The 13,671-nt window shown below is 29.9% G+C and overlaps 1 protein-coding gene across 2 annotated transcripts in view; it reads left to right on the plus strand.

Moving 5' to 3' along the window:
* Window positions 1–13,671, plus strand: part of LOC140442692 (facilitated trehalose transporter Tret1-like) — a 32,236-nt gene that overhangs the window by 9,085 nt on the left and 9,480 nt on the right. For both annotated transcript variants that reach the window (XM_072533683.1, XM_072533682.1), the window contains exon 2: window positions 4,915–5,715. In XM_072533683.1, the coding sequence (XP_072389784.1) occupies window positions 4,915–5,715 (801 nt within the window). The remainder of the gene's footprint in view (window positions 1–4,914; window positions 5,716–13,671) is intronic.

Here is a 13,671-nt window from a genome sequence, read left to right on the forward strand (position 1 = left end):
AAAAGTCCCCTATTCAAACTGGTTTTTAATAAAAAATTTAATAATATGTTAAAGTTTTTTTAATATACCCTAAAACTAAAAGCGAAAAGAATCGATTGCAAGTTACAAAATACTTGTAGAGTCATACTGTTTGGACAAGTACAGTTGTTTAAATAATCGCTTCCTGTCATAAACAAATTGTAAAATATTTTTTGATCTGCTTGATATTTAGCACACTTTAATAACTCATCAATTGCCATAATTGCCTGTCGTTAGGCCAAAAACAAAGTTATTAACATTATTTATAAATTACTACAAACATAATATCATAGAGTTTACGGTTTTTTGGAATTATATCAATTATTTATGTATTTAAATTTGGTATTTCTCTACATAAAAAACTTTTTATGGTCTACAACTATTATTTGAATTATTTTTCTTTAGAATGTATACAAAACGTTTTATAAGCAAAAAATTATATTTTTTTGCCTTTTAAGATTGTTTAAAAAAACAAAGCAAAATCAACTGTACGTCTTTACAAATTTTTCGTCAGCTACCCCTCATACTATTTAGAATTTAAATTTCTGTATAAGATTTTTTTAAATTATTTAGCGAAGTTCCGTGAACTACTTTCTTATGGCATGGTCAAAGTCAAATATTATTTTTTTATGTGATTAAGCCACAATTATTGGTCGTTATTGAGATGAAAATTACATTTTTAATTAACTTATATTTAACGTTTTGATTTCCACTATTATTTTACAATAGCTTTGTTTATTGTACTAATTATGTAAACATGTGTATACACATTTTGTACAGAAAAACGTTGTTTGAGAACGATTTCCGGAATGGAAATCAAAATTTAAAACATTATCACAATCACAACCAATAATAAAGGCCTTAATCCCATAAAACCATAATATTTATCTCAAACTATTCATCGATAGCTTCGACTAAACAGGTTGTAAATTAAAATTTATATAAAATATTCCCCTACACGATTCTCTGGGCAAAAATATCTAGGTTAAATAAATATAACATCTAAACGAAGAAAAAAACCTGTTGAGACTGCAACTTGTGAGCAGGTAGTTTCAATGTCGTTATTCGAACTTGACCCAAACAACCGATCGATATTTAGGTATCTAAAATATTATTTTAAGGATTAATACCGGCAACATCTACTGGCTCTAAAATGATGCCAAATACAGTGATTTTACCGCTCGATGTTAAAACGTAGGTTTGATGTAAAAATTAAATATATAAAAAAAATCGGAATATTAAAAAACCGACAACAGTGCCAAGCCTACAAAGGTGCCCTAAACGAACATACACAATTTATAAATAGCAAATGATAGCAATTCTTGGTGATGCTAAATTACTGCAACGTGAAAAGAGTTCTAAAGGATAGCGGGATGTATATATATATATATATGTATATATATATATATATATATATATATATATATATATATATATATATATATATATATATATATATATATATGTATATATGTATTATTAATATTTTCATTTAATAGGTCACTCTTCAAAACCCCTTCTTTCCAATTTATATGATTCAGTTACCTTTAGTTCTCGAGATAATGTCTTGTTGGCCGTTTATCTGCCGCACCCTGTATATATTAAAATATACAGGATAGTTAAAATGTTTTATTTTTACTGTTGCATGCTGTTTAAACTGAAGAAAATCTTCAAAAAAATACCTAAAAAAAACAATTTTTTGTTAAAGTTGTAAAAGTTGCACGCTTTTATCAAAAAGTACATTTTTAGGTTGTGTACACTTAATCTATGGGTCTATAAAAAATACACAATTTTGTAAAGACCTTAACTATGCGTGTGAATTATTTGAAATTGTTAAATTCATTGAAACTCACCGAAAAAAAAAACATGAAAACCAAAAAATAATGTTTTTGTTGTTAGCTGATGATGGGAAGAAAGTGACGGCTTAAAATTCCTATTGATTTTTATTTATTAGTCACATGGAACGTAAAAAATAAAAAAAATAATTCTGGAAATGGGGGCATTTTGCCTCTTAACGAAAAATAGTTTTTGTGTAAATGTAACGAACGATGTTTAACACACATAATACATCTTATATTTATCTTCTCTACACATTTTTGTATTATTTTGTAAAATTGTTAAAAACATGCAACTAAATTAGGTAGAAAGATCCCCCAAATAACGATTGAAAACCTGATTTTTCCCCTCGGACGATGATTATATTTTTTTCTTTGAGGCCTGAAACTATTATTTTTCATATATTTTTTAAACAATCAGGTTGTATCGATTGCGAATAATAAGATTAACCCCGCAAAAACCTTAAAATTCTTGAAAAAATATGGTTATGGGGAGTTTAAAGTAGTCTGGCCAAATTTTGTAATTTTATAGAAGACTGTTACTTTAGATGTATATATATATATATATATATATATATATATATATATATATATATATATATATATATATATATATATATTTTCTTGGGTAGAAAAAATTTATTAATATTGGCCTAATTATGGTGTTATAAATGTTCATCTTAGTTTTCTTAGTCAGTGTTTTGCTTTTAAGTAATCTTTTATTTGCAAAATAAGCTTTATTCGCTGCTAATATTTTTTCTTTTATTTCGGACTTCCTTTCTCCGGTTTTGCTTATTGTAACTCCTAGGTATTTAAAGTATTCTACTTCTTCAAACTCAAAACTTTCTATTTTGATTTTTTCTTTCATCGGATTTTTCCCAAATCTTAATATCGTTGTCTTTTTTTATTTATTCTTAGTCACATTACCTCCCCTTTCTCTTTTATTTCTTCTAGCATTTCTTTCATTATTTTTCTGTGCTTTGCAATAATAGTAATACCGTCTGCATATGCAATTATTTGACCACCTCTTGTTCTGAGATTTTCTTTATTTATATTTTGTAGTACATATTCTAATGCTAGATTAAAGAGCGTTGTTGATAAGGTATCTCTTTGTTTCATCCCTTTATTTATACTGAATTTCTCTGTCTCTCCTCTTTGTGTCTTAACGCTTATTTTTGTAATTCTTATTATCATTTCTATTAATTTTCTGAGTTTATGTGTAATTTTTAAATTTTTAAGTGCTATCATTAAACCTTTCCTTTTAGTTGAATCAAATGCCAGTTTGAAGTCTATAAATAACATTTCCAATTCTAATTTATATTCGTTTGCTTTTTCCATTATGTGTTTTATTGTGTGTATTGCATCTATTTTGGATTTTCCTTTCCTTCTGTGAATCCACATTGGTACTTCTGTGAATCCACTTTTTATGTATTGTTATGATCTGCCCTACCTCTCAGTCCACTGGTATTTTCTCTTCTTTCCATATATTTTTTAATAGTGCCAGTATTTTTCATCTCAGTTCCCTTTTTCCGTATTTTATTAGTTCCATATTAATTCCATCTTTACCAGGGGCTTTTCCATTTTTGCTCCTCTTTATGACTTCATCAAATTCCTCTGATGTTGGTTCTTTTAAAATTTCGATGTTTACTTCATCTACTTCGTCTCCTTCTTCTTCGAGCACCGTTTCCTTCTCGTTATGCATTTCTTCTCCTATTGTTTCCTCCGTCAAGAGCTCTATATAGTAATCCCTCCATACTTGCTTGTATACTTGATCCACTATTATTACTGTTCCCTTTCTATTTTTTATTTAGTTCGTTTTGCCTTTGTATTTTTTGTTTTGTTCTTTTATCTTTTTGTAAAAATTTTTTGTATTTCTGTTTGTTTTTTACTGCTCGATTTCCTGAATTTTTTCATCTATTCATCTTCTTTTATTTTGCCCTATCACTTTCTTAGCATTCTTTCCTAATTTTTCATACTCTTATTTGTCTTCCTCTTTATCTGTTTTTAGCCATTTACCATTTCTGGCTTGCACTTTTTTCTATTTTTTCTCTACATTCTTGGTTATGCCATCCATTTTTTGTGTTATTCTGACTTTTACCTACCTGCATATTTGCACCTTCTTCTATTGATTTGTTGATCGTCTCCCATTCTGTGTTTATATCTTCTGCTTTATATTTCTCTTTTCTAATTATATATAACTTATAAAAAACCTTGATGTAGTCTACTTTGAAGTCTATACAATGGGCAAGTAAATGTCGACAACCTTTTTTGCTGTTTGTTTTATTTAGGGTGATATATTGTTACCTGACCAAAAACGAGATAGTGTTTCATTACACGTATGCACCTTGATCAGTTGGCATCTGGTACCTACCGATTTCGTTCTTTGGCTTCCGCATATGAAGTTTCCTAGAAAACAACAACCTGTTTATGTGTGTGTCATAAATAATATTGACAAATTGTTTTTTTAGTGTGGCCAATCTATCTTATTAGAAGACTTTTTTTACCAAGTAACAAAAACAAAATTTATTTAATTTAATAATGTTTTATATTTTGAAAACAGTTTCCAAAATGGAAATTAAAACATTAAAATATACATTTTTTTAAGCAAAATTGTGACTTATTTTTAATAAAAATAATAAATTGTTTAAACATGCCACAAAAAGTAGTCTCAGAAGAATATTTAGCATTTTGCTATATGAAATGGGTTTTTACTGAAACAATGTGTAACAAAATTGAGGCTTTCGAGATGTGGACGTACCACCGAATTTTGAGAATATGGTGGATAGACAGAGTGCCTAATAGTAGTTCTACATCGTTTAAACAAAGAAAGAGAGTTTCTGAATACGATTTTGATCGGATAATTTTGAACAAAAAAGCTTAATTTGAACGCTGTTTTTTTTTTAAACTAATAAAAGTATATAAAACTTAAATATTTAAAAGTATTCTTGTAATTTATATCATTTAAGTTGTTATAAAAAAATTTAAAACCGGGATATTTTTGAAACATAATAAATACATTTTCAGTTGTTTTATAAGTGTAATGACTTATTTTTTATTTCAGGATGCATTCTAATGATCTTGTCTTCTGCATCTACTCTTTGGATTGTAGTAGGAATCCAAATGCTGGAAAAAATTACATTTCTTGATGTATATTATGTTAATATTCTCAATGCTTTACTCCCAGCGGGAATTGTTGCAGGTACAATCATATTTAGTGTAGCCGCAGAATTAATAGGAAGAAAATTAACTTTGTTATCTATTGCCATGCCATATGCAATTGCTTTTACTGTATTTCAGTTTGCAAAATCAATACATGTTGCATGCATAGGTAGAGTAATAGCTGGAATTGCTGTAGGTGGTACCAATGTAGTATTACCTATTTATATAGCCGAAGTTGCAAAACCATCTTCAAGAGGTGTACTGGGATCAATGATGACAATAAGCTCTGTAATTGGAGTACTGGTTTACAACTCCATTGCAGTATATTCTACGTATCTTGTTTACAATATCGTTACCATAGTTTTATCTATTGTGTTTTTTATACTGTTTGTTTTCATTGGCATTGAATCTCCATATTATTACCTACGAAAACAAAAGATTCATATATCGGAGGATAGGATAGATCCAACTAAACTTAAAGAAGGAAATAGCCGTACAGAGTTAATTTATATACAGAACATAAAAATATTGTCTTTTCTGGGTTCCACCGGTTGGATGAAATCGTTCTTCATGATGTCATTTCTCTTAATTCTGCACCATTTATCGGGTGTTGGCATGATACCTATGTTATTGCATTATATTGCTACCTACTTAGGATACAAATATGTGGCAATCACGTATGCGACCGTATTACTTTCTTCAGGTTAGTACTATTTTTTTTTGGCATTATTTATTTAAATCGATTAGTGGGTTTGTAAGTTATCCACAATAAATAAATGGACAGAAAATCTGTTCTAAAATATGACTATTCGTGTGTTTGTATGTTATAGATATAAAGTGTAGTTTTTTAGGAACTTAAAAAACACTTTGCTGTTCGGCTAAGAGATTGCCACAGGCAAAGAATATAGCACACATGCTGGCCAAATTTTATTAATTTTATTGTTTTAAAGTTCAATAGATAACAAATAGGAAACTTTTAAATTTTTTTTATTAATAATATAGCTTAATAAGTATGCTTAAAAGTTATATAGAAATTTAAATAAAAAAAAAATCGTTTCTGATTTTATTCTGTGATCGACAGTTTGTTAATATAAGATTAGGTAAGTTACGTTCATTGCAGAAGTTGGTTCAAAACAGATGTTATGAATTTATTGCTACAAATAAAATTGTTGGTAAAAACGAATAGGCCTAGATTTATTTTTATTTTTATTAGGCAGCTGCATTTTTTGAGTACTTGTAAGTTTTTTATATGCTACTAAAAAAAGTCCAAAATATTAGTGGGGACTCTCTTTTATTAAAGTGTATACTTTTATTATATTAATTTCTTCTTCTTACGTTGCCATAACAAATTTGATACATGCCGTTCCTTTTTACATGTGTGTTGTGTATCAAGTCTACATTGATTTATGGAACATACACTCTAACACGAATAAAAACGATTTCAATTCCAAAAATATTTTTTACTTTTCAGTTTGTAGTGAAAATACAACCTACGTTAGTCAGCACCCACAACCCACAATATTAATAATACGTTATTATAATAGAAATTTTCAAAAGTGAATAAAAAAAAGCTAAAAATAAAAATAGTACTAAATAACAAATAGTGCTAGTAACACACAAAATAATAGAAACATATTTCAGTTATTATTTCTTCATAATGGTTATCACCAGACTCAGGCAAATATGCAAATGTGCAAATGCGTATGCATTTGAATATTTTTGTATTTTGTTTATGAATTTTACATATACGGGTACATTTAAAAAAAGTTCACATAATAGGTTTTCCAAACTAATTTATTTGTTGATTGATTATTAAAATACCTTCGTACCTGATATTTCCAAACTAATTATATTTTTGTCTTAATCCATTAACAATTCTAAAATAAATACTTGAAAATAGACAGTAAGAATTTTACCAAAAGTTAGCCTATTGGGGTCTACTATTGTGTTTTAGATTATATGACAGTCGTCTTAATGGTTTAACATTTAGAAGGAAACATGAGCAGACAACTAACACTATAGGTAACGGAAAACGATAAAATAAATATTGAGAAGGAAGAGGTAAAGGAAGTATTAAAGGAATTAAAGAACAGAAAATCACCAGAAGAGCATAGAATACCGAAAGAACTCCTAAAGTACAAAAAACCAGATCTGACCAAACAGCTAACTAAAACTAATCCAAAAAATAATAATGGAATAAAACACAATTTCTCATGAATGAAGATCAAGTATACAAATACCTCTCTTCAAAAGGGAAGACAAATAGGACTCGGAATAATAACAAAGAAATTAAAATATTAAACACAACACTAAAATTAACAACCAAAGTAAGAAAAAATAAACTGGATGAAATTATAACACTAGCTGAAGAACAACCAAATTTTAGGTCGGAAACATCCTGCACCGATGTTATATTTATAATGAGGCAAGTGCAAAAGAAATCATTAGAAAACAATAAACCGCTATCTCTATGTCTTGCGGGCCTTAAGATGGCATTTGACAGGATCAAATTAAATGTTGTTATTTACCTAATGTACACAATAGAGATACTTCAGGAATAATCAAAACGATCGAAAATATTTACCAAAACAACACAATAAAAGTAAAAGTAGAAGAAGAACTAACTGACACTATTGATGCTGAAAATAGGATAAGATAGGAAGATTCCCTGAGACCTCTATTGTGCAACCTGTTTCTGGATAAAATAATAAAAAAGTAAGAATTGAATAAGGATACCAAATGGGAGAAAAACAGCTTAAAATAATCTCCTATGCAGAAGATGCAATACTACTACTCTCTCAAATTGAAGATGATTTACCTCCAGAAAATTTAATTTAATTTAACATTTCTTAAAAAAAAACTAAATGCATGGTTATAACAGCAAATTTGGTTAAATTTAAATTGAAATTGGAAGATCAGATAATAAAAGAAGTAATGGAGTTTAAAAAATATCTAGGCATCACATTATCTAACTAGGGAAAGCTAGAAACCGAACTGAAAGACCAAGTAAATTAAGTAAACAGAACGGCAGGTTGCCTGAATGAAACAATATGGAGAAATAAAAATATCGGAAATAAAATGAAAAGCAAAATTTATTAAACACTCATCATACCAATAATAACATACATGGAAGAAACATGACCTGACACAAAGAGAATAAAATGGATATTAAAAACAGTAGGGATAAGAACACTTTCAGCACTTTTAAAAAAGTCGAATGGAACGATCGTATAAGCGGAATGACAACAAATAGAGTAGTAAAGACGGTAAGAGACGGTTCCCCAATAGGAAGACGACGGCAGTAGGAAGACTACGAAAACAATGGAATGACAACTTACTGGAGACAGTCTTGAAAATCAGACAGTCATATTTACATAAAAAGAAGAAGAAATTTTTAAAATATATATTTGTCACTATTAACCCTTAACTGATATGGCAAGAAAAAAATACATATAAGGTATGGCGGAGTCATATTTGACCTTTGGATTTTTTTGTGTAAATAAACAAAAAATTAAGCAAATTATAATAAAAAAGTATTATATTAATGATTATAACACTGCATAAACCAAAAAATTCTATATCACTTACTGCTAAAAAGAAATATATGGGGTTGACTTAAAAAACATTTCTTCTTCTTGTTCATGTGCCTTGTCCGTTCCGAACGTTGGCAATCAACATGGCTATTCTGACTTTGTTTACGGCAGATCTGAATAGTTCAACAGATGACAATCCGAACCATTGCCGCGAGTTTTGGAGCCACGAGTGTCTTCTCCTCCCTGAACCCCTTCTGCTGTCTATTTTCCCTTGAACGATCAGCTGTAAACTGTAAAAAAACCACTCCAAGTGAAAAATCTCAAAAAATAACGAAAAAACACACGTGTATTTTCAAAAAATAATAAATTCTTATTAAATATTGTTTAAATAAAGGATCAAAAACCAAATGAGAAATATTTAATTATATACAAAAAATTTAACAAACAAGTATGACCATGATGATAATTACTCAATATTACACCTACTACAAAAATTTTATGTAACACAATGGTTTTTGCATATATGTTTTTCACACTTATTACATCTAAGTGATTGTTTATTATCATTACGTGGGCAAATATAACATCTCCCACGTTCAGGAGCTCTTTGCCTTGCCTGGTTTTGGTCGTCTACCGGGATGTGGCCAACTCGACGAATAAGTTCTCTTAATTCTCTGGGAATATTTACCATAACAGCACGTCGAACTAAGTGATTGTGTATTAGCTGTTTACCTAAATAAATCAAGAATTTTTGCCGTGTCAACCCAGATTCTGGATTAGCAACGTTATATAAAACATGTCCATTGACACCAGCAACATCCATGATCCAAAACCAAATAGCTTGTGGCCATCTTCTATTACGCCGTCTTACTTTGTAGTTGGCACAAGTTTGATCCAGTACATCCACCCCAACTTTGGTAATGTTGTAAAAGTCTATAATATCCGGTAGTTTCTTAGCTGTCTCCAATACTTTGTTGTTATGATGGAGACTGGACATTAGACAAACGGATCGTTTTTTTTTCGGTACGTAGGACACCAGGGTCACGTCTTTAGTCAATTTAAAAATAGATGAATAAACCGGACGTTGATTATTCGGTAAAAACTCCGTTGGCAAATCTCTTTTATTTTTCCACATAGTACCAACGTAAGTAAGTTTACAGCGGCGTAGCTCTTCAACAAGCTTTAGTGAAGAAAACCAGTTGTCACCAGTTACATTGCGATTGGAATTTACTATTGGTGCAGTGAGCGAAAGAACATTTAGTGTTGGTATGGATAGCTTTTTTGGATTAGGTATTGCATCTTGTTTTCCAGTATAAACAAAGGCATTGATTAGATAATGAGTACTGGCGTCACACAGTCACATTATTTTGAGTCCGTATTTTTCAGGCTTACTCTTTATATACAGTCTAAATTTACATTTTCCACGGAAACCGACGAGCATTTCATCCACTGTTACGTATTCTCCACACGAATAATTAGTTTGACAGTTATTTACAAAATGGTGAAAATTTTCAGAAATTGCTGCCAGCTTGTCGCTATTTACAATACGCTGGTCTCTAGTTTGCGGATCGTCAAATCTCAAAGATGTCAGTAAAAAACTAAACCTTTTTGCTGTCATTACGGAATGGAATATATCACGACCAGTACCATCAGTTGCAAAGAGAGAATTTATATCTTTATTGTTTGATTTGAACACGCCTGCCAAATACAGAAGACCAAAAAATGCTAACATTTCAATTTTGTCAACATGGTTTATTGTACTGCATCCTGAAGCGTTATCTCCATAATTTGTTTGCAAACTGGTTATTTTTCGTTGGTTCTCTCAATAATCTGGTCAATTATTTTATCATCAACTAACAGTTGGAATGCTTCAGCAGGAGTCATAGGTTTGTTTATTCGTGCTGGTCCAGCAAGTCCTGGTACATGTGACACGATATTTGTTGCACGCGTTCGGCTCGACGCAGGAGCTTGCTTTGACCATTTTTTTCTATTTCTCCCGTAATAGTAACTTTGCTGTTCGTTATCACTACTGTCATCCTCACTACTCGATTCGGTACCTAAGATTTGATCGTTATTATTTCCAGTGTCACTTTGATCACCAGCTTCAGAGATAGTATTATGCTCATTAACAATTGTCTCTGCATCAGATATGTCGAAATCGCTGTCACCAATCTGTTCAGCTATGTCTTCTAACTCCTGTTGTGTCAAGGTTTTCGTTCTGAGACTTAAATTAGCCATACTTATTTAAAACTAAATCACTGACAATTGGCCTTTTTAAGGTATGGCGGGGTCAATTTTGACCCTATCGACGTCTAACACTCAACAAAGTACAAAGTCAACTGCAGCGACTACGTTCAACTAATGTACTCAACGCCACAGACGAATAGCTGGACGGCGGCGTTGCCAGGTGTTCTCCTTTTTCTGGAATTTTAATAACCATTTTTTTGGGTCTAAATTGACCCCGCCATACCAGTTAGGGGTTAAGATATTTTGTTACACATTTAAATGTTTTAAATACTCCTCGATCTAAAAAGTATTAAGATAACATGCAAAGAATTTTTTTTTTGTAAAGACCATGCCAAAAAAAAATTTTAATAGTTTAGCAATGCAAAAGTGCTTTACACACAAGCAAAAAAAAATAAATTAGAATTGGAAGAAAAAAATCGATATCTAGGTATTTACAATAATTAATCTGAAATCAGGTGAGTAAGAGATATTAAACCACGATCTTTGCAAAGCATTACTAACCTGAAATATACCTTTCTCCAAATTATCAAACAAAATTTGCGTATGATTCTGGAAAAATACTGCAAATATTATATTCCAAGTTAAAAAAGGTTTAGAAGAAACAAAGTAGATTCTGTATACTCTGCGGTACTACTTAAGTAAATTAAAATTATATATTGAAGATAATTATTTTTATGTATGTGTGGATGAAACAAATGATTCTTTGGCCCGTTGCATCTTACATTTCTTAACCTAAGCTCTTAAAATTAAGTAAGCTTATAAATCGCATTTAATTGTTTCCAAGCATTTGGTTAAAACCAACGCATTAATAATTTTAAGCTTTTTGCAACACAATTATTGCTTTTGCTTTCAAACGATGCACCTTACATGGTTAAAGTAGAAAACCATTAAAAAAATATAACCACGTTTAGTTTATACAACTTGCTTTACACATGGTTTAAATAGGGTAGCAGAAAAAATTAGAAATAAATTTGCTCTTGTTGACAATTTAATTTTAAATATGAAAAAAGTATTTTTTTAAGGCACCTATAAGAATTATAGAAAGCATTTCCTACATCTTTCTTTTTTACCAAAACCTATTTTTACTCTATGGGGAACTTGATTAGAGGCTGTAATGTTTTATCCAGAAAATTTTGCTCAATTAAGGCCAGTGATAATAAAATTAGCTGAGGAGTCTTTCCAAACACTTAGACATGCCAAAGAATTATTTTAAAATCAATTTACAACAACTTTTACACATAAATCAAACTGTAAAATTGTGCCAAGGAGTATTGTTCAGCTGCAGGAAATTGACGAAGGCAAAAAAAAATTATTTTATGCATTGATAAAAATACTGGTTTCGTATTTCTATCTATAGTTGCAAAAGTCTGCTGCTTAATGAAACGGTAACGGAATTTAATTAGGCATGCGGAAATCAGATCTAAGTAACCCAATTCAGTTTAAAATTTAAAATCCTTTCAATAATATTACTCATTGCGTATTGCTAAATTGTTTATGACATTGAAAATATCGGTGTAACTAGAATACTCGCTGACCTAGTGAAATTTGAAATGTAATCAAAAGCTTATTAAATAATGTGTACAAATTATATTAGAAACATAAATGCATAAACAAAACGCACGTGAGTTAAATATCCGAAAAATAACGGTAGTATTTTTTTTTAATGGCTTTGGATTATTGATCCATTTAGCCACAATAAATACTATTTGCTAAAATATAAAATTTAGGCACTTTTATAAATGAAGACAACGATAGCTCAGCAGAAATCAAAATAAGAATAGAAAAAGTCAGATCCATATTCACTAAAATGGAGAGAGTGTTCTGCGGAAGAGATTTGAGCCTTGAAATGAAACTTTGCCTGATGAGATGTTACGTACTTTCTGTGCTGTTCTACGGAATGGAGTCATGGACGTTAAAAAAGATTGATACCAAAAAATTAGAGGCATTTGAACTGTGGATGTATAGCAGAATCCTGAGAATATCATGGACCGAGAGAGTCACAAATGTCGAGGTCTTGAGAAGAATGAATAAAGAAAAGGAAGTCATATTTACGATCAAAAAACGAAAACTGCAATACTTGGGACACATTACAAGAGGCGAAAGATATGAACTGCTTCGAATAATTATGCAAGGGAAAATAGCAGGAAAAAGGTCCATAGGAAGAAGACGAAACTCCTGGCTAAAGAATCTACGGGAATGGTATAGCTGTAGCAGCAACGAATTGTTTCGGTCAGCAGTTTCGAAAATACGTATAGCCCTGATAATCGCCAAAATTCGGAACGAAGATGTCACTTAAGGAAGAAGAAAATATTAAATATACGGATACTATATACATATGCGCACATATACACACTTATGCATGCGCATACATATATAGGTATTGTTAAATAAAAATAAAAAAAAAGACAAAAAGGAAGTGGAAACTTTAAATTGACCTCTATTTATACTCTTCATTCGGGGCCCCATCCAACTTAAAAAATATACAAATAATACAAAATGCTAATACTAAACACTAATACAAAATACTAATACTAAATACTAATACTAAATACTAATACTAAATACTAGTACTAAATACTAATACTAAATACTAATACTAAATACTAATACTAAATACTAATACTAAATACTAATACTAAATACTAATACTAAATACTAATACTAAATACTAATACTAAATACTAATACTAAATACTAATACTAAATACTAATACTAAATACTAATACTAAATATTAATACTAAATACTAATACTAAATACTAATACTAAATACTAATACTAAATACTAATACTAAATACTAATACTAAATACTAATACTAAATACTAATACTAAATACTAATACTAAATACTAGTACTAAATACTAATACTAAATACTA

This window comes from Diabrotica undecimpunctata, chromosome 6 (genome assembly GCF_040954645.1).
Source record: "Diabrotica undecimpunctata isolate CICGRU chromosome 6, icDiaUnde3, whole genome shotgun sequence".
Lineage (NCBI taxonomy): Eukaryota > Metazoa > Arthropoda > Insecta > Coleoptera > Chrysomelidae > Diabrotica > Diabrotica undecimpunctata.